Raw genomic sequence first — 22,777 nt, 5'->3', positions numbered from 1 at the left:
ATACTGTATTTAATAATATTTATGTCATAGAAAACGGAAAGCCTGCGTCTGCGCAGACGGGACTCGCCATCTTGGTTTTGAATTTTGTACAAACGTTGGTGTAATGGGAAGAATTTTTCGTGCTCTAGAGGTTAAAATTGTGCTGACACCTCTCAAATAGGAGGCGAAATTGTTGGATGTGCATTCCTGCATAACTTGAGATATCAGACGACTGGACAAGACAGCTCCAGGAACCTCAGATAAGCTCTCTAGATTTGTGTGTAATTCTGGCCAGCATTATTTTCATAGATTTAGTTAGAGTGAGGTTTTCTGAGTATGATACACATTAATCTCCAGTCAAATTGGTGAGTGATATTAAGATATATTTTCCTTCTGTTATGTAATTGTGTATATATATATAACCATTTATTATTTTTAATATACAGTCCACAAATTTATATATTTACCAGTATTCCTGGTGTACGTATATTTCATTTAATTAATAGGTCCAGAGCAACTTGTGGATATGACAGTGGTAGGTATCGAAGGGGAACATTTTTGCGACCTAGGTGTCCCAAATTCCTACTTGTCTATGTAACATTGATAAATAATAATTATCTTTGTTATCATTTACTGTTATGTACATAATTAGTTACATTCAGATAAATGTAATTTTCCACAACAATAAAGGTAAAGTTAGTAAGGGCTGTGAGGAGTGCTAAAGGAAAGATTATCAAAGTTTGTGTAATAAATCAGTTGCTGTTAAAAAGAGGGAGTCTGTGTCAAGGGGAAAATAAAGTAAGGGCGTTAGAGTGGTGACGACGTCGGAGGAGAATTCTGCGAGCTCGTTGATAGACCAGACTGTCCAATAGAATATGGGAAATTAAACGAACCAGACAATTCTCACAAAGTGGAACAGGACGCCTCTCCATGAGATACCCGTGAGTTTGACGAGTGTGTCCGATGCGAAGACGCGAGAGAGTATTGTATCCCAACCTCGGTATCGATGACAAGTAGAAGGCCAGAAACCCAAACTTGGTTTCATAGAATGTAATTTGTTATGAGTCATATCAGACCAACGTTGTTGCCAATGGTTGCAAAGGCAAGTAGAAATTACAGCAAAATAGTCAGAGAATAGAATACCTTTATATGAAGCTGGTAGGTCATGTGCTGCAGTTCGTGCAGCAATCTGCCTGCTCATTGCCCTGGACATCACATGACTAGGGACTCAACAGTAAGCTATTTCTTTATTTTTGCTAGTAATGCGGCGTAACCAAAGTTGTATACGAACTTGTGGATAGCAAATTCAAGTGGAGTTGTGACAGTGATCCTGATGTTTTTTCTCTTAAAATTTCCTCTTTGACGTCAAACCATAGTTAAATGCTATCAACAGAATACTAGTTTTTTCTAAAACATGAAGCATCTTGAGGATAAATGCCGACGAACCCTCCAGTCTGCCACGTGAGTTGTTTGAAAAGCTCTTATAATTGGTAACTAACCTCTATGACAGGAAATAAGTAGTGTGTGTGTGCAGAATTCACGAGTAGCCATTGTCTGACGATATCCAAGTTGAGAATCAACAACAAACTCCTGTAAAAGACATGATGAGAGCGTTGTCACTTTTCCTGTTGTACATCAAGGCTAGACCCACACTAGGAGCCAGCTGGAGGTGAGGGAACTGAATGTAGTAAGACGTTAACTTAGGGATTTGCAATGAAGTCGTCATCATTCTAAGTGATTATGACTTACGAATGGCATACCTATTACACATTATGCATTTGAAGTTTTCACGATGTCCAGTAGGGTTACAGAAATTGCTCGTAATGTTAATTTCACAGCAGAATAATGTCTTGACAGGACCATCTTGTGTCTGATAGCCTCTTTAATTCATGTTGTGCACAGTTGATCCAGAAAAGAAAAAAAAAATTTACAACTTCTGGATTGAGGCAAAGAACTCTGCCGCTAGCTGAATGCTGTGGACACACTAAACCAGTGCTAAGTTTAGCCCCTGAGCGAAACAGTGAACATCCACTGCTTGTGGAACTTTCTTGAACTTTTGTACACCGTTGCTACAGCCTGCCATTTCACAACGCCATCGTAAGACTAACACACTTGTCTTTGTCTGTTTTACAAGTTGGCAGCCTCTGATTTCTCTCGAGAAGAGAATCTGCATCCAGACCATGTGCTGCTCTGCACCTGACTCATGATCAGTTAGACACATGTGCAACACCTGGGTATGAACATCAAAATGGTATACAATACCGACAGGTTGTTAAGTAAGTTGTCTAACTGTTGCATATGTGTCTTACCTAACAACACCTGGGTATCTTTATTCTCTAGACGTTTCGCCAACCAGTGGCTTTATCAATACAGTACGGAAGACTGGATGTTGCGCATATCTAATTAGTCATTTTGTTGGTATTATTATACCATTGATATATCGACTGTATTACTCACATACCATACAACTAGATATCTCCTCTTTTTTCATATTTCATAAGAACATAAGAAAGGAGGAACACTGCAGCAGGCCTGCTGGCCCATACTAGGCAGGTCCTTTACAATTCATCCCACTAACAAACATTTGACCTACCCAATTTTCAATGCTACTCAAGAAATAAGCTCTGATGTGCAAGTCCCACTCAAATCCAACCCATCCCACTCATGTATTTATCCAACCTAAATTTGAAACTACCCAAAGTCCTAGCCTCAATAACCCAACTAGGTAGACTGTTCCACTCATCTACTACCCTATTTCCAAACCAATACTTTCCTATGTCCTTTCTAAATCTAAACTTATCTAATTTAAATCCATTACTGCGGGTTCTCTCTTGGAGAGATATCCTCAAGACCTTGTTAATATCCCCTTTATTAATACCTATCTTCCACTTATACACTTCGATCAGGTCTCCCCTCATTCTTCGTCTAACAAGTGAATGTAACTTAAGAGTCTTCAATCTTTCTTCATAAGGAAGATTTCTAATGCTATGTATTAATTTAGTCATCCTACGCTGAATGTTTTCTAACGAATTTATGTCCATTCTGTAATATGGAGACCAGAATTGAGCTGCATAATCTAGGTGAGGCCTTACTAATGATGTATAAAGCTGCAGTATGACCTCTGGACTTCTGTTGCTTACACTTCTTGATATAAATCCCAGTAATCTATTTGCCTTATTACGTACGCTTAGGCATTGCTGTCTTGGTTTAAGGTTGCTGCTTACCATAACCCCCAAGTCCTTTTCGCAATCTGTATGGTTAAGTTCTACATTATTTAACTTATAAGTGCTAGGGTTATGGACACTCCCGAGCTTCAGAACCTTGCATTTATCTACATTGAACTGCATCTGCCACTTTTCTGACCAAGAGTAGAGTTTGTCTAAATCCTCCTGAAGTTCCCTAACATCTACGTTTGAATCGATTATCCTACCTATCTTCGTGTCATCGGCGAATTTGCTCATATCACTAGTAATTCCTTCATCAAGATCATTGATATATATTATAAACAACAACGGGCCCAAGACTGATCCCTGTGGAACGCCACTTGTTACTGATCCCCACTCGGATTTAACCCCATTTATGGACACTCTTTGCTTCCTGTCTGTGAGCCATGATTCGATCCACGAGAGCACCCTTCCCCCTATGCCATGAGCTGCTACTTTCTTCAACAGTCTTTGGTGCGGAACTCTATCAAATTATTTTTTTTTTTTTTTTATTATCACACCGGCCGATTCCCACCAAGGCAGGGTGGCCCGAAAAAGAAAAACTTTCACCATCATTCACTCCATCACTGTCTTGCCAGAAGGGTGCTTTACACTACAGTTTTTAAACTGCAACATTAACACCCCTCCTTCAGAGTGCAGGCACTGTACTTCCCATCTCCAGGACTCAAGTCCGGCCTGCCGGTTTCCCTGAATCCCTTCATAAATGTTACTTTGCTCACACTCCAACAGCACGTCAAGTATTAAAAACCATTTGTCTCCATTCACTCCTATCAAACACGCTCACGCATGCCTGCTGGAAGTCCAAGCCCCTCGCACACAAAACCTCCTTTACCCCCTCCCTCCAACCCTTCCTAGGCCGACCCCTACCCCGCCTTCCTTCCACTACAGACTGATACACTCTTGAAGTCATTCTGTTTCGCTCCATTCTCTCTACATGTCCGAACCACCTCAACAACCCTTCCTCAGCCCTCTGGACAACAGTTTTGGTAATCCCGCACCTCCTCCTAACTTCCAAACTACGAATTCTCTGCATTATATTCACACCACACATTGCCCTCAGACATGACATCTCCACTGCCTCCAGCCTTCTCCTCGCTGCAACATTCATCACCCACGCTTCACACCCATATAAGAGCGTTGGTAAAACTATACTCTCATACATTCCCCTCTTTGCCTCCAAGGACAAAGTTCTTTGTCTCCACAGACTCCTAAGTGCACCACTCACTCTTTTTCCCTCATCAATTCTATGATTCACCTCATCTTTCATAGACCCATCTGCTGACACGTCCACTCCCAAATATCTGAATACGTTCACCTCCTCCATACTCTCTCCCTCCAATCTGATATTCAATCTTTCATCACCTAATCTTTTTGTTATCCTCATAACCTTACTCTTTCCTGTATTCACCTTTAATTTTCTTCTTTTGCACACCCTACCAAATTCATCCACCAATCTCTGCAACTTCTCTTCAGAATCTCCCAAGAGCACAGTGTCATCAGCAAAGAGCAGCTGTGACAACTCCCACTTTGTGTGTGATTCTTTATCTTTTAACTCCACGCCTCTTGCCAAGACCCTCGCATTTACTTCTCTTACAACCCCATCTATAAATATATTAAACAACCACGGTGACATCACACATCCTTGTCTAAGGCCTACTTTTACTGGGAAAAAATTTCCCTCTTTCCTACATACTCTAACTTGAGCCTCACTATCCTCGTAAAAACTCTTCACTGCTTTCAGTAACCTACCTCCTACACCATACACTTGCAACATCTGCCACATTGCCCCCCTATCCACCCTGTCATACGCCTTTTCCAAATCCATAAATGCCACAAAGACCTCTTTAGCCTTATCTAAATACTGTTCACTTATATGTTTCACTGTAAACACCTGGTCCACACACCCCCTACCTTTCCTAAAGCCTCCAGTAAAGCCTCAAAAGCTTTACTGAAGAAAGTCAATAAATTAGTTAGACAAGACCGGCCTCTTGTGAATCCATGCTGAGTATCATTAATCATTAATACGACACACAGTGCAGGTTATGGAATTTATTGTGTAGACATTTCGTCCAACAGAAGACTATAAATTCACACAGAGAACAAGACATGGGTACCTATAAGGGTTGAAGAGAGATCCTGAGGCAAGTGAGGTTAAGTGAGTGAAGAATTACACACACAAATATAATGGTTAGGTGTTCGCAGTATTAGGTACTGGAAGAAGAAACCAGTGGTAATAATGTTGCTAGAATTACTGACACTGTTTGGTCGGACAAGATGTGCAACTAAAACGTTATTGTGGCAACGTTTCGCTATCCTGGAGCTTTGTCAAGCTTGACAAAGCCCTTGGACAGCGAAACATTGCCATAATAACATTTCTCTTTAGTTGCACTTGTGTCATCTTACCAAACAATAAGTCAGTAAGCTTCTTCACTTTCTAGTGTAGGAAATTTGTTTATATTTAGGAATAAGTGGAATGACTTATGATTTTCACCACAGTGGAGGCTTTTGGTGACTGATGGAAATTTCTGGGGGGAGGGGGGGGTTGCTTTGGGTGAACTGAAGGAAATTACGAGGGGATGAAGCCCCCCAGTTCCCCCCTCCCGCACTCCCGCTAGCTGCAATAGTCTGGTTGACCAGTCAATTGCCAGTAATGTATATGTAATATTGGGCGTCTCTTGTATTGATTTGCTGTTGACCGTTACGTCTTTACTTGCAACTTTGTACATCAGATCGTTGTTCAATGCTACTGACTCACTGATTGGTGCAGGGACTTAACTTGAAGTTGTCGTCCTCCGTAGTCACACGCATCAGACAAGCCTTGCCAAGGGCCGGGCTACAGGAGTAGGGGGAAACTCTCAAAACCAATCACAAGCATGTCAAAGGTAGTGGTACGAAAATAGGCTGAAGGCACTGAATCTACACTCTCTGGAAAGATGTAGTTATTGGAGATCAAAGTTTGTTTTTATCCATGCTGACGTATTACCAGCCATTCTGGAGTACACAACAACACAAGAACAAGAACACAAGAAAGATAGAACACTGCAGGAGGCCTGTTGGCCCATACTAGGCAGGTCCTTTACAATTCATCCCAATAACAAAACATTTGCCCAACCCAATTTTCAATGTTACCCAAGAAATAACCTCTAATGTGCAAGTCCTCACTAAGGTAAATACAGGTCGCCTCTGAGCTAAGTACAGGTTTCCTCTGAGCTAAGTACAGGTTTCCTCTGAGCTAAGTACAGGTTTCCTCTGAGTAATACCCTGACTGTCCTAGTATAACTCATAACCACTTGTTTAAATTCAACCATATCTTGCTAAAATATAAGGTAATACCAGTAATTAAAAAAAATGTAAAAACTACTCTGTAATATTTTTGTGACAATTTTTGTCTGTATAAATAACTCAGTATGATATTACTCAGATATAAACATATAAATAGTTCATTACCACTGACTATCAAAACTTTGAGTCCCATTATGTGTCTCTGTAATATTTTGACTGCTGCAAACAAGATGGGTATGAGGTGCGTAATGAAGATATTAAACTGTGACTGAAGTTGTGCATGAGTGGAACAAACTCGCAGGCTGAGGGTGATGGTCTGGTAACATCATCTTCAAGGGTGATGGTCTGGTAACATCATCTTCAAGGGTGATGGTCTGGTAACATCATCTTCAAGGGTGATGGTCTGGTAACATCATCTTCAAGGGTGATGGTCTGGTAACATCATCTTCAAGGGTGATGGTCTGGTAACATCATCTTCAAGGGTGATGGTCTGGTAACATCATCTTCAAGGGTGATGGTCTGGTAACATCATCTTCAAGGGTGATGGTCTGGTAACATCATCTTCAAGGGTGATGGTCTGGTAACATCATCTTCAGGGGTGATGGTCTGGTAACATCATCTTCAAGGGTGATGGTCTGGTAACATCATCTTCAAGGGTGATGGTCTGGTAATATCATCTTCAAGGGTGATGGTCTGGTAATATCATCTTCAAGGGTGATGGTCTGGTAACATCATCTTCAAGGGTGATGGTCTGGTAACATCATCTTCAAGGGTGATGGTCTGGTAACTTCTTCAAGGGTGATGGTCTGGTAACATCATCTTCAGGGTGATGGTCTGATAACATCATCTTTAAGGGTGATAGTCTGGTAACATCATCTTCAAGGGTGATGGTCTGGTAACTTCTTCAAGGGTGATGGTCTGGTAACATCATCTTCAAGGGTGATGGTCTGGTAACTTCTTCAAGGGTGATGGTCTGGTAACATCATCTTCAAGGGTGATGGTCTGGTAACATCATCTTCAAGGGTGATGGTCTGGTAACATCATCTTCAAGGGTGATGGTCTGGTAACTTCTTCAAGGGTGATGGTCTGGTAACATCATCTTCAAGGGTGATGGTCTGGTAACATCATCTTCAAGGGTGATGGTCTGGTAACATCATCTTCAAGGGTGATAGTCTGGTAACATCATCTTCAAGGGTGATGGTCTGGTAACATCATCTTCAGGGGTGATGGTCTGGTAACATCATCTTCAGGGGTGATGGTCTGGTAACATCATCTTCAAGGGTGATGGTCTGGTAACATCTTCAAGGGTGATGGTCTGGTAACATCTTCAAAGGTGATGGTCTGGTAACATCATCTTCAGGGGTGATGGTCTGGTAACATCATCTTCAAGGGTGATGGTCTGGTAACATTTTCAAGGGTGATGGTCTGGTAACATCTTCAAGGGTGATGGTCTGGTAACATCAAGGGTGATGGTCTGGTAACATCATCTTCAAGGATGATGGTCTGGTAACATCATCTTCAAGGGTGATGGTCTGGTAACATCATCTTCAAGGGTGATGGTCTGGTAACATCATCTTCAGGGGTGATGGTCTGGTAACATCATCTTCAAGGATGATGGTCTGGTAACATCATCTTCAAGGGTGATGGTCTGGTAATATCATCTTCAAGGGTGATGGTCTGGTAACATCATCTTCAAGGGTGATGGTCTGGTAACATCATCTTCAAGGGTGATGGTCTGGTAACTTCTTCAAGGGTGATGGTCTGGTAACATCATCTTCAGGGTGATGGTCTGGTAACATCATCTTTAAGGGTGATAGTCTGGTAACATCATCTTCAAGGGTGATGGTCTGGTAACTTCTTCAAGGGTGATGATCTGGTAACATCATCTTCAAGGGTGATGGTCTGGTAACTTCTTCAAGGGTGATGGTCTGGTAACATCATCTTCAAGGGTGATGGTCTGGTAACATCATCTTCAAGGGTGATGGTCTGGTAACATCATCTTCAAGGGTGATGGTCTGGTAACTTCTTCAAGGGTGATGGTCTGGTAACATCATCTTCAAGGGTGATGGTCTGGTAACATCATCTTCAAGGGTGATGGTCTGGTAACATCATCTTCAAGGGTGATAGTCTGGTAACATCATCTTCAAGGGTGATGGTCTGGTAACATCATCTTCAGGGGTGATGGTCTGGTAACATCATCTTCAAGGGTGATGGTCTGGTAACATCTTCAAGGGTGATGGTCTGGTAACATCTTCAAAGGTGATGGTCTGGTAACATCATCTTCAGGGGTGATGGTCTGGTAACATCATCTTCAAGGGTGATGGTCTGGTAACATTTTCAAGGGTGATGGTCTGGTAACATCTTCAAGGGTGATGGTCTGGTAACATCAAGGTTGATGGTCTGGTAACATCATCAGGGGTGATGGTCTGGTAACATCATCTTCAAGGGTGATGGTCTGGTAACATCTTCAAGGGTGATGGTCTGGTAACATCTTCAAGGGTGATGGTCTGGTAACATCATCTTCAAGGGTGATAGTCTGGTAACATCATCTTCAAGGGTGATGGTCTGGTAACATCATCTTCAGGGATGATGGTCTGGTAACATCATCTTCAAGGATGATGGTCTGGTAACATCATCTTCAAGGGTGATGGTCTGGTAACATCTTCAAGGGTGATGGTCTGGTAACATCTTCAAGGGTTATGGTCTGGTAACATCTTCAAGGGTGATGGTCTGGTAACATCATCTTCAAGGGTGATGGTCTGGTAACATCATCTTCAAGGGTGATTGTCTGGTAACATCTTCAAGGGTGATGGTCTGGTAACATCTTCAAGGGTGATGGTCTGGTAACATCATCTTCAAGGGTGATGGTCTGGTAACATCATCTTCAAGGATGATGGTCTGGTAACATCATCTTCAGGGATGATGGTCTGGTAACATCATCTTCAAGGGTGATGGTCTGGTAACATCATCTTCAAGGGTGATGGTCTGGTAACATCATCTTCAAGGGTGATGGTCTGGTAACATCATCTTCAGGGATGATGGTCTGGTAACATCATCTTCAAGGATGATGGTCTGGTAACATCTTCAAGGGTGATGGTCTGGTAACATCTTCAAGGGTGATGGTCTGGTAACATCATCTTCAGGGATGATGGTCTGGTAACATCATCTTCAAGGATGATGGTCTGGTAACATCATCTTCAAGGGTGATGGTCTGGTAACATCATCTTCAAGGGTGATGGTCTGGTAACATCATCTTCAAGGGTGATGGTCTGGTAACATCATCTTCAAGGATGATGGTCTGGTAACATCATCTTCAGGAATGATGGCCTGGTAACATCATCTTCAAGGGTGATGGTCTGGTAACATCATCTTCAAGGATGATGGTCTGGTAACATCATCTTCAAGGATGATGGTCTGGTAACATCATCTTCAGGAATGATGGTCTGGTAACATCATCTTCAAGGATGATGGTCTGGTAACATCATCTTCAAGGGTGATGGTCTGGTAACATCATCTTCAAGGATGATGGTCTGGTAACATCATCTTCAGGAATGATGGTCTGGTAACATCATCTTCAAGGGTGATAGTCTGGTAACATCATCTTCAAGGGTGATGGTCTGGTAACATCATCTTCAGGGATGATGGTCTGGTAACATCATCTTCAAGGATGATGGTCTGGTAACATCATCTTCAAGGGTGATGGTCTGGTAACATCTTCAAGGGTGATGGTCTGGTAACATCTTCAAGGGTGATGGTCTGGTAACATCATCTTCAAGGGTGATGGTCTGGTAACATCTTCAAGGGTGATGGTCTGGTAACATCTTCAAGGGTGATGGTCTGGTAACATCATCTTCAAGGGTGATGGTCTGGTAACATCATCTTCAAGGGTGATGGTCTGGTAACATCTTCAAGGGTGATGGTCTGGTAACATCTTCAAGGGTGATGGTCTGGTAACATCATCTTCAAGGGTGATGGTCTGGTAACATCATCTTCAAGGATGATGGTCTGGTAACATCATCTTCAGGGATGATGGTCTGGTAACATCATCTTCAAGGGTGATGGTCTGGTAACATCATCTTCAAGGGTGATGGTCTGGTAACATCATCTTCAAGGGTGATGGTCTGGTAACATCATCTTCAGGGATGATGGTCTGGTAACATCATCTTCAAGGATGATGGTCTGGTAACATCTTCAAGGGTGATGGTCTGGTAACATCTTCAAGGGTGATGGTCTGGTAACATCATCTTCAAGGATGATGGTCTGGTAACATCATCTTCAAGGGTGATGGTCTGGTAACATCATCTTCAAGGGTGATGGTCTGGTAACATCATCTTCAAGGGTGATGGTCTGGTAACATCATCTTCAAGGATGATGGTCTGATAACATCATCTTCAGGAATGATGGTCTGGTAACATCATCTTCAAGGGTGATGGTCTGGTAACATCATCAAGGATGATGGTCTGGTAACATCATCTTCAAGGATGATGGTCTGGTAACATCATCTTCAAGGATGATGGTCTGGTAACATCATCTTCAGGAATGATGGTCTGGTAACATCATCTTCAAGGGTGATGGTCTGGTAACATCATCTTCAGGGGTGATGGTCTGGTAACATCATCTTCAAGGGTGATGGTCTGGTAACATCATCTTCAAGGGTGATGGTCTGGTAACATCATCTTCAGGGGTGATGGTCTGGTAACATCATCTTCAAGGGTGATGGTCTGGTAACATCATCTTCAGGAATGATGGTCTGGTAACATCATCTTCAAGGGTGATGGTCTGGTAACATCATCTTCAGGGATGATGGTCTGGTAACATCATCTTCAAGGGTGATGGTCTGGTAACATCATCTTCAAGGGTGATGGTCTGGTAACATCATCTTCAGGGATGATGGTCTGGTAACATCATCTTTAAGGGTGATGGTCTGGTAACATCATCTTCAAGGATGATGGTCTGGTAACATCATCTTCAGGGATGATGGTCTGGTAACATCATCTTCAAGGGTGATGGTCTGGTAACATCATCTTCAAGGGTGATGGTCTGGTAACATCATCTTCAGGGATGATGGTCTGGTAACATCATCTTCAGGGGTGATGGTCTGGTAACATCATCTTCAGGGGTGATGGTCTGGTAACATCATCTTCAAGGGTGATGGTCTGGTAACATCTTCAAGGGTGATGGTCTGGTAACATCTTCAAAGGTGATGGTCTGGTAACATCATCTTCAGGGGTGATGGTCTGGTAACATCATCTTCAAGGGTGATGGTCTGGTAACATTTTCAAGGGTGATGGTCTGGTAACATCTTCAAGGGTGATGGTCTGGTAACATCAAGGTTGATGGTCTGGTAACATCATCTTCAGGGGTGATGGTCTGGTAACATCATCTTCAAGGGTGATGGTCTGGTAACATCATCTTCAAGGGTGATGGTCTGGTAACATCATCTTCAGGGGTGATGGTCTGGTAACATCATCTTCAAGGGTGATGGTCTGGTAACATCATCTTCAAGGGTGATGGTCTGGTAATATCATCTTCAAGGGTGATGGTCTGGTAACATCATCTTCAAGGGTGATGGTCTGGTAACATCATCTTCAAGGGTGATGGTCTGGTAACTTCTTCAAGGGTGATGGTCTGGTAACATCATCTTCAGGGTGATGGTCTGGTAACATCATCTTTAAGGGTGATAGTCTGGTAACATCATCTTCAAGGGTGATGGTCTGGTAACTTCTTCAAGGGTGATGGTCTGGTAACATCATCTTCAAGGGTGATGGTCTGGTAACTTCTTCAAGGGTGATGGTCTGGTAACATCATCTTCAAGGGTGATGGTCTGGTAACATCATCTTCAAGGGTGATGGTCTGGTAACATCATCTTCAAGGGTGATGGTCTGGTAACTTCTTCAAGGGTGATGGTCTGGTAACATCATCTTCAAGGGTGATGGTCTGGTAACATCATCTTCAAGGGTGATGGTCTGGTAACATCATCTTCAAGGGTGATAGTCTGGTAACATCATCTTCAAGGGTGATGGTCTGGTAACATCATCTTCAGGGGTGATGGTCTGGTAACATCATCTTCAAGGGTGATGGTCTGGTAACATCTTCAAGGGTGATGGTCTGGTAACATCTTCAAAGGTGATGGTCTGGTAACATCATCTTCAGGGGTGATGGTCTGGTAACATCATCTTCAAGGGTGATGGTCTGGTAACATTTTCAAGGGTGATGGTCTGGTAACATCTTCAAGGGTGATGTTGTGGTAACATCAAGGTTGATGGTCTGGTAACATCATCAGGGGTGATGGTCTGGTAACATCATCTTCAAGGGTGATGGTCTGGTAACATCTTCAAGGGTGATGGTCTGGTAACATCTTCAAGGGTGATGGTCTGGTAACATCATCTTCAAGGGTGATAGTCTGGTAACATCATCTTCAAGGGTGATGGTCTGGTAACATCATCTTCAGTGATGATGGTCTGGTAACATCATCTTCAAGGATGATGGTCTGGTAACATCATCTTCAAGGGTGATGGTCTGGTAACATCTTCAAGGGTGATGGTCTGGTAACATCTTCAAGGGTGATGGTCTGGTAACATCATCTTCAAGGGTGATTGTCTGGTAACATCTTCAAGGGTTATGGTCTGGTAACATCTTCAAGGGTGATGGTCTGGTAACATCATCTTCAGGGGTGATGGTCTGGTAACATCATCTTCAAGGGTGATGGTCTGGTAACATCTTCAAGGGTGATGGTCTTGTAACATCTTCAAGGGTGATGGTCTGGTAACATCATCTTCAAGGGTGATGGTCTGGTAACATCATCTTCAAGGATGATGGTCTGGTAACATCATCTTCAGGGATGATGGTCTGGTAACATCATCTTCAAGGGTGATGGTCTGGTAACATCATCTTCAAGGGTGATGGTCTGGTAACATCATCTTCAAGGGTGATGGTCTGGTAACATCATCTTCAGGGATGATGGTCTGGTAACATCATCTTCAAGGATGATGGTCTGGTAACATCTTCAAGGGTGATGGTCTGGTAACATCTTCAAGGGTGATGGTCTGGTAACATCATCTTCAGGGATGATGGTCTGGTAACATCATCTTCAAGGATGATGGTCTGGTAACATCATCTTCAAGGGTGATGGTCTGGTAACATCATCTTCAAGGGTGATGGTCTGGTAACATCATCTTCAAGGGTGATGGTCTGGTAACATCATCTTCAAGGATGATGGTCTGGTAACATCATCTTCAGGAATGATGGTCTGGTAACATCATCTTCAAGGGTGATGGTCTGGTAACATCATCTTCAAGGATGATGGTCTGGTAACATCATCTTCAAGGATGATGGTCTGGTAACATCATCTTCAGGAATGATGGTCTGGTAACATCATCTTCAAGGATGATGGTCTGGTAACATCATCTTCAAGGGTGATGGTCTGGTAACATCATCTTCAAGGATGATGGTCTGGTAACATCATCTTCAGGAATGATGGTCTGGTAACATCATCTTCAAGGGTGATAGTCTGGTAACATCATCTTCAAGGGTGATGGTCTGGTAACATCATCTTCAGGGATGATGGTCTGGTAACATCATCTTCAAGGATGATGGTCTGGTAACATCATCTTCAAGGGTGATGGTCTGGTAACATCTTCAAGGGTGATGGTCTGGTAACATCTTCAAGGGTGATGGTCTGGTAACATCATCTTCAAGGGTGATGGTCTGGTAACATCTTCAAGGGTGATGGTCTGGTAACATCTTCAAGGGTGATGGTCTGGTAACATCATCTTCAAGGGTGATGGTCTGGTAACATCATCTTCAAGGGTGATGGTCTGGTAACATCTTCAAGGGTGATGGTCTGGTAACATCTTCAAGGGTGATGGTCTGGTAACATCATCTTCAAGGGTGATGGTCTGGTAACATCATCTTCAAGGATGATGGTCTGGTAACATCATCTTCAGGGATGATGGTCTGGTAACATCATCTTCAAGGGTGATGGTCTGGTAACATCATCTTCAAGGGTGATGGTCTGGTAACATCATCTTCAAGGGTGATGGTCTGGTAACATCATCTTCAGGGATGATGGTCTGGTAACATCATCTTCAAGGATGATGGTCTGGTAACATCTTCAAGGGTGATGGTCTGGTAACATCTTCAAGGGTGATGGTCTGGTAACATCATCTTCAAGGATGATGGTCTGGTAACATCATCTTCAAGGGTGATGGTCTGGTAACATCATCTTCAAGGGTGATGGTCTGGTAACATCATCTTCAAGGGTGATGGTCTGGTAACATCATCTTCAAGGATGATGGTCTGATAACATCATCTTCAGGAATGATGGTCTGGTAACATCATCTTCAAGGGTGATGGTCTGGTAACATCATCAAGGATGATGGTCTGGTAACATCATCTTCAAGGATGATGGTCTGGTAACATCATCTTCAAGGATGATGGTCTGGTAACATCATCTTCAGGAATGATGGTCTGGTAACATCATCTTCAAGGGTGATGGTCTGGTAACATCATCTTCAGGGGTGATGGTCTGGTAACATCATCTTCAAGGGTGATGGTCTGGTAACATCATCTTCAAGGGTGATGGTCTGGTAACATCATCTTCAGGGGTGATGGTCTGGTAACATCATCTTCAAGGGTGATGGTCTGGTAACATCATCTTCAGGAATGATGGTCTGGTAACATCATCTTCAAGGGTGATGGTCTGGTAACATCATCTTCAGGGATGATGGTCTGGTAACATCATCTTCAAGGGTGATGGTCTGGTAACATCATCTTCAAGGGTGATGGTCTGGTAACATCATCTTCAGGGATGATGGTCTGGTAACATCATCTTTAAGGGTGATGGTCTGGTAACATCATCTTCAAGGATGATGGTCTGGTAACATCATCTTCAGGGATGATGGTCTGGTAACATCATCTTCAAGGGTGATGGTCTGGTAACATCATCTTCAAGGGTGATGGTCTGGTAACATCATCTTCAGGGATGATGGTCTGGTAACATCATCTTCAAGGATGATGGTCTGGTAACATCATCTTCAGGGATGATGGTCTGGTAACATCATCTTCAAGGATGATGGTCTGGTAACATCATCTTCAGGGATGATGGTCTGGTAACATCATCTTCAGGGATGATGGTCTGGTAACATCATCTTCAGGGATGATGGTCTGATAACATCATCTTCAGGGATGATGGTCTGGTAACATCATCTTCAAGGATGATGGTCTGGTAACATCATCTTCAGGGATGATGGTCTGGTAACATCATCTTCAAGGGTGATGGTCTGGTAACATCATCTTCAGGGATGATGGTCTGGTAACATCATCTTCAGGGATGATGGTCTGGTAACATCATCTTCAAGGGTGATGGTCTGGTAACATCATCTTCAGGGATGATGGTCTGGTAACATCATCTTCAAGGGTGATGGTCTGGTAACATCATCTTTACTGGTTCTGCTGCCTTTGTACTCGACTGAAGAAAGTTACTATGTAGGCGAAACATTAAAAAATAAAATTACGTAACACATTGTCTTGTTTATCAACTTGTCGGTATTGTATTGCATATTCAGGGTGGGAGGATTTGGTTTTTGCATGCATATAGGAATTATAATTGATTGTTTATTCAAGTTGGGCAGTTAGTTGGCTAGTTAATGAGATATAAAGCCTATCGAATACACTAAGGTGTACTCTATCTGTTTCACCAGCACAACAATACTCTCATTCCTAAAACAAGGAATAAAGTACACACACAATATATATACATTGTTTGGATGATGTAAATCTGCCTGGGATGTTATTGTATACTTTAATAAATCACTGGAATCAGAATCTTAACACCAGGAAAGTATGATATGGATTTTGCTCTCGCAAAACTAAGATAGGTCAATTAGGATCATTTTTTTTTTCAGTATTTAAGTATAGAGGCCAAAACTTATTCAACTTTAGCTCATTTGAAAGCCTAGTATTCATATGTATACTACGTTAAACTCATATGTTGCAGGATGTCACCCACAACAGTTGGCTAACACCCATGTACCTATATACCGAAAGGTAAACGAGAAAAAAAAAGGTGTAAAGAAATATGCCCACCTGTCCATCCATCCCGGTATTGTACCCGAGTTCTTTGGTTGTCAGCTGAAAATATTACCACCGAGCCATAAGCTACAGTTAGCATGAATGCTTTGTGTACTATACCAAGTTTATTTATTTAGAAAACTCTCTTCATTACATAATAAACTTATTGCACCAGCAACAAGGCCTTGATTTTAATCTGAGGGGGAAGGGGAGGCCTAAAAATCATATGATGCTGGAAAATAAATCTAAGAAATCTTCAATACTAAGATTATTTCCAGTATGTATGTGAAATTTCTTAAAATTATTGTTCTTTCGTATATACAAGTCAATATAATAGTGAAAATGAGTCACTAATTGAACAAAAAAAAAAATTGCATGGGGGGGGGTTCCTTAGTTTATCCGGCTGCTGCATCACTTTACTGTATCACAAAATATAGTAGAGTAAAAGTTAAAAAGTTATATTTTATTTTCAGGAAGCCTCATCGGCATCCAGCAGTCGACACCCAGCATCTTTAACCATGGTGTCTGCTGAAGCCTCCAGTGAGAGTAATGCAGCTCCTGCCTCCACCCACCACAGGGGCCCACGTGCACCCTCCATCACTATCCTCCACTTCAATGACGTTTACAACGTGGAGGAACAGAACACTGAGCCCAAGGCTGGAGCAGCAAGGTTTAAAACTGCCCTCAGAAGTTTTAGCGACCGAGATCCCTTGGTGCTGTTCAGTGGTGATATCCTCGCTCCTTCTATCAGTAAGTTGAACCATGGCATAGCATTATAATGAATACGTGAAGACAAAGACACAGGTTGCATTACATGATTTTATTGGGGAAACTTGTGGCACTGTCTAGAGCTTCACACAGGCAGAAACAATGTCACCCTAAAAATAAAAGTGTTCTGTTACTTGTTTTTGCCGTCATAGTTGTCAACAAGACTCCATCTCATCCTATACTGGACAGGGTTTGATGAATAATGTTTAAGATTATTTGAGTAATTTTGCAAATTATACGTATATACTTAATCAGTGAAGCAGAAAACATGTTGAACTCTGCCACACATTTACTGCCATAGCTTGGTTCTGGCATTCAAATATGAGTTGAAAAAAGTTTAGTTAAAATTTAAATATTTTTTATGTATAACTAGTGTATTTATACGATGTGTTCCAGTGAGCTCGTTCACAAAAGGTGAACACATGGTGCCAGTGATGAATCACCTTGGGATACACTGCGCAGTTTTTGGAAACCACGATTTTGGTGAGTTAACATTTTGTTTTGTATGTTGCCTCTGTTCTAGAGGATTCACAGTGGTGCGTGTTTTATTTCAAGGAGTTTAGTTAATTAAGATAAATGTCAGTGTACAGCTCATTATCCATTCTGCTGCCACATAAATACATGTACAGGGTGTTCTGTAAGTCTGGAGCCATAGGGAAGGGGGAATGAAAATTTGGCAATAATAAAGACAGTGATTCATAAAACGTGTTTAGTGTGCCCACAATTGATGCACGACTGCAGAGGGAACAATGTCAACCTGAACACAGTACATTGTAGGCACACTCAAAACCAAGGATCCCAAGCAGTGATGTACAACCCTCTGCTAAACAGTAGGAGACCAAGATAAAAATATGATGACAACAGTGCAGCAATGGCGGATACAGTAGCAAAGCTGCTGATCAAAGGAGACTTAAGCCACAAGAAGTTAAACTGGGAAAAGCTGGAACTGTATCGGGGGACCAGAAACATGGAAGGTTAAGATGCTGAGTTCGTAAAGGAGAACTTTAGCACCAATATATCAGAGACACGTCCAGAGAGTGTCATGTAGGGGGGTATTGGAACGTAAGAATAATTGGGGAATATGGGAGTAAGAGGAGGGAGTCAGTAGGCAGGGGACAGGCAGGCGAGGTGGTAGGAGAGATGAGTGCGGAGGTAGGTAATGTGAGGTCACTGGTGACTACAACTTCACCTCTCATTACTCTACCCACCACTCCACACTACTCACCCTCTCACTACTTTAACTAAACATAAATAAATGGAGAAAATAATGGGGACAGTGAATATTACTATTCTACTCAAACACAGTTTATTATTAAGTCTTTGTACAATAATATATTTGGGAACAGGAGAACATTATTGTGGTTTATACAAATTGGGTGGTACACATAAGCAGTGAGACAGGGAATACAATCAACCTGACGAGAATGAATATAACACAATATAGTACAGAGGACAGTTCACTACAGGAACTAAGCCACAGGTCCCAAGACATACACAGCACGAGTACTGCTCCAATCCAGTACTCTGCCCAATGTCTCCAACAGTCTCTCCTCCCAAGACTCTCCAGCTCAGCTCTGCTCCCAGGCCAGAGCTCTGCCCGAATCTCCTCTGCTCAGCTGTTCCTTGGGTTTATATGGTGGTCCAAGCACACCCCACAACCACGTGTACGACCTGACGCCGTCAAGAACAAAAGACCTCAGATGTGGGCGTGGCTGACAGACGTTTGCCAAGGCAAGGTGTGACCATATAATTGTTTAAATTAGGTCTCCCCAGAGACCTCACAAGCCCAGCTGGACTACATCACAAGAGGAGATGAACCAGCAAGGCTGGACTTTGTATTCGCCCTGAGCAATTTTAACATACGATGGTTGAATATGAAAAAGCCCCTTGGTGCTAGTGACCACACAGTACTCAGTTTCGAATACCTTGTGGAAGTAAACTTGGAGGGAAAGATAGAACACAAATGACAAGTGAAACCAACATTCAAAAGAGGAGACTACACAGGCGTGAGGCAGTTCCTGATTGAAATGCAGTGGGAAAGGGAACTGGAAAGGAAGACTGAATGAGATGATGAAGTATGTAGCTCGAAAGTGCCGGAAAGTAGAGGAGAAAATCAAACCCAGGAGCAAAAGAAGAAATGAAAATAAAAGAACAGACTTGCCTCATATTTCACACAGAGGTTCAGTGAGGCATAAGCTAAAATTTCTAGAGTATGGCAAAAATATTGAACGCAAAGAATGCAAGAAAACAAGGAGGCTAGCAGAAGAGCCAGAAATATACATGGATAAAAAGAGTTCCTGAATGACAGTTTGAAAAATGACATTGTATTAAAAGCCATGTCAGACTCAAAGTTGCTATACAGCCACAGCTAGAGGATGACAGCAGTAAGGAATCAGGTAGTCAGGTCGAAGGAGGAGAGCTCACAGGGAATGACCAGGAAGCCTGTGAGGCTCTCAGAAAGAAATTTAAGGGGGTATTCTCAGAGAGCCAAAGTGCTTAGTAGAGTCTTCCAATACATGCTCGTCCCAATACATACAACGGAAGAGCTGAGCACACTATTGTGTGAGCTAGATATCATGAAGGTGATGGAACCAGACAATATCTCTCCATGAGTCCTGCATGAGTGGAAAAACTGTGTGAGCTACTAGCCACAATCTTCAACAAGCCAACAGAAACAACGCAACTGCCAGAAGACAGCAAATTTACTCCTAACATTGAAGAATGGGACAGACAGGCAGTATTAAATTACAGGCTGGTGTCACTGACATTCATAATGTGCAAGATTATAGAGAAAGCTGTTAGATGATGAGTGGTATAACACCTAGAAAGGAGCAGGTTCATAGGCAACTACCACCATGGCTTTAGAGACATACCTTTGATGAGTTCTGAGAGTCTTTCTACTCCTGGAGCCCAGCCATGGGCCAGGTTCTGTCTTACAAACCTAGAGTTCTACATCAAGGTAACAAGGGAAACAGGAGAGAGATGGGAAGATTGCATATTATTTGGACTCTTAAGAAGGCTTTTGACACAGTATTGCACAAAAGACGGAACAAAATCTAGATCAAGCATGAATAACTGAGAAGGCACTAGAATGGATCAAAAAAGCTTAACAGGAAGGAATGAACTAGAAGAGGTGTCAACTTTAACAACTTGATAGAAGGGATACAGAACTATTTGCAAATGTAAAGCTTATAACAGGACAAACAGGTGAGGACCAGGCAAAACTGCCAATGGACCTGGATAGGCTGTAAGTCTGGTCTGAGAAGTGGCTACTAAAATTTAACCCCACCAAGTGCAAGGTTATGAAGATTGGGAATGGGCAAAGAAGACTGGAGATTGAGTACATGCTCCAGGGGCAAAGAATGTAAACCTTACTCATGGAGAAAGTCCTTGGGGTGAGCATTGTGCTGAACATATTGCCTGAGGCGCACATCAACTGAATAACTGCTGCAACAAAAGTACATCTCGCACACCTAAGGTTAGCTTTCAGGAACCTAAGCAAGAAATTATATATATATATATATATATATATATATATATATATATATATATATATATATATATATATATATATATATATATATATATATATATATATATATATATATATATATATATATATATATATATATATATATATATATAAACGCTGATCTCTGGCTGAAGGAAACTCGAACCTACGAACCTTGGAACAAGGTACGCAGTGCTATACCAATCTACTCACACTGGACAATACCTTGGCGTGCAGCTTGCGCTACACGTTGATCCAAGGCAGCCAGCTTTCAGGGAGAAGGCTTACAGCTTTTCATCTCATCCCCTGCATGCATCAGCCTTACTAGATATTTTAACAATGCAAGGAATTCGCAAGAGCAGGTGAAATATACACAAACACTGATCTTGCGAATTCCTTGCATTGTTAAAATATCTAGTAAGGCTGATGCATGCAGGGGATGAGGTGAAAAGCTGTAAGCCTTCTCCCTGAAAGCTGGCTACCTTGGATCAACGTGTAGCGCAAGCTGCACGCCAAGGTATTGTCCAGTGTGAGTAGATTGGTATAGCACTGCGTACCTTGTTCCAAGGTTCGTAGGTTCGAGTCTCCTTCAGCCAGAGATCAGTGTTTGTGTATATTTCGCCTGCTCTTGCGAATATATACATGTCGTGCCGAATATGTAAAACTGGTCAATTAGCAAGAACTCATATGAAATTAAGTCCTTTCTAAAATGTTCTCTTATACGTTTAAAGATATATTTTTTTCATTAATGTTAATGTAAAAATTATAATTTTGCACCAAAAGGAACTTAGAAAACTTACCTAACCTTATTATAACAAGAACAATTTATTTTACCTTAACCCAACTAAATATATTTTAGATTTGTTTACAGTAATTTAATACTAAACAAACACAGTGAAATATATTTTTTTCGTTAGGTTCAGAATGATTTTGGCGAAATTATTGCATACACAAATTTTCACTTGTCCTATATGGCAAGATGAGCGTTGCTATTTAAGCCAAGATCGCAAGTTCTGCCTATTTGGCACGACATATATATATATATATATATATATATATATATATATATATATATATATATATATATATATATATATATATATATTATTTTATTATTATTATTATCACACTGGCCGATTCCCACCAAGGCAGGGTGGCCCGAAAAAGAAAAACTTTCACCATCATTCACTCCATCACTGTCTTGCCAGAAGGGTGCTTTACACTACAGTTTTTAAACTGCAACATTAACACCCCTCCTTCAGAGTGCAGGCACTGTACTTCCCATCTCCAGGACTCAAGTCCGGCCTGCCAGTTTCCCTGAATCCCTTCATAAATGTTACTTTGCTCACACTCCAACAGCACGTCAAGTATTAAAAACCATTTGTCTCCATTCACTCCTATCAAACACGCTCACGCATGCCTGCTGGAAGTCCAAGCCCCTCGCACACAAAACCTCCTTTACCCCCTCCCTCCAACCCTTCCTAGGCCGACCCCTACCCCGCCTTCCTTCCACTACAGACTGATACACTCTTGAAGTTATTCTGTTTCGCTCCATTCTCTCTACATGTCCGAACCACCTCAACAACCCTTCCTCAGCCCTCTGGACAACAGTTTTGGTAATCCCGCACCTCCTCCTAACTTCCAAACTACGAATTCTCTGCATTATATTCACACCACACATTGCCCTCAGACATGACATCTCCACTGCCTCCAGCCTTCTCCTCGCTGCAACATTCATCACCCATGCTTCACACCCATATAAGAGCGTTGGTAAAACTATACTCTCATACATTCCCCTCTTTGCCTCCAAGGACAAAGTTCTCTGTCTCCACAGACTCCTAAGTGCACCACTCACTCTTTTTCCCTCATCAATTCTATGATTCACCTCATCTTTCATAGACCCATCCGCTGACACGTCCACTCCCAAATATCTGAATACCTT

General features: G+C 42.0%; 1 protein-coding gene across 13 annotated transcripts in view; it reads left to right on the top strand.

Annotated features, from left to right (window-relative positions):
- Positions 1 to 22,777, top strand: part of LOC128697336 (mannosylglucosyl-3-phosphoglycerate phosphatase) — a 495,221-nt gene that overhangs the window by 307,053 nt on the left and 165,391 nt on the right. For all 13 annotated transcript variants that reach the window (XR_011393159.1, XM_070094215.1, XM_070094210.1 and 10 more), the window contains 2 exons: positions 17,030 to 17,306; positions 17,721 to 17,807. Coding sequence is in view for 12 of the 13 variants with exons in the window: in XM_070094204.1 (XP_069950305.1) it covers positions 17,030 to 17,306; positions 17,721 to 17,807 (364 nt within the window). In the remaining variant the exon portion in view is untranslated. The remainder of the gene's footprint in view (positions 1 to 17,029; positions 17,307 to 17,720; positions 17,808 to 22,777) is intronic.

Source organism: Cherax quadricarinatus, chromosome 44, assembly GCF_038502225.1.
Source record: "Cherax quadricarinatus isolate ZL_2023a chromosome 44, ASM3850222v1, whole genome shotgun sequence".
NCBI lineage: Eukaryota > Metazoa > Arthropoda > Malacostraca > Decapoda > Parastacidae > Cherax > Cherax quadricarinatus.
The sequence above is the reverse complement of the archived record's forward strand: the minus strand, read 5'-3'. Positions and strand labels throughout refer to the sequence as shown.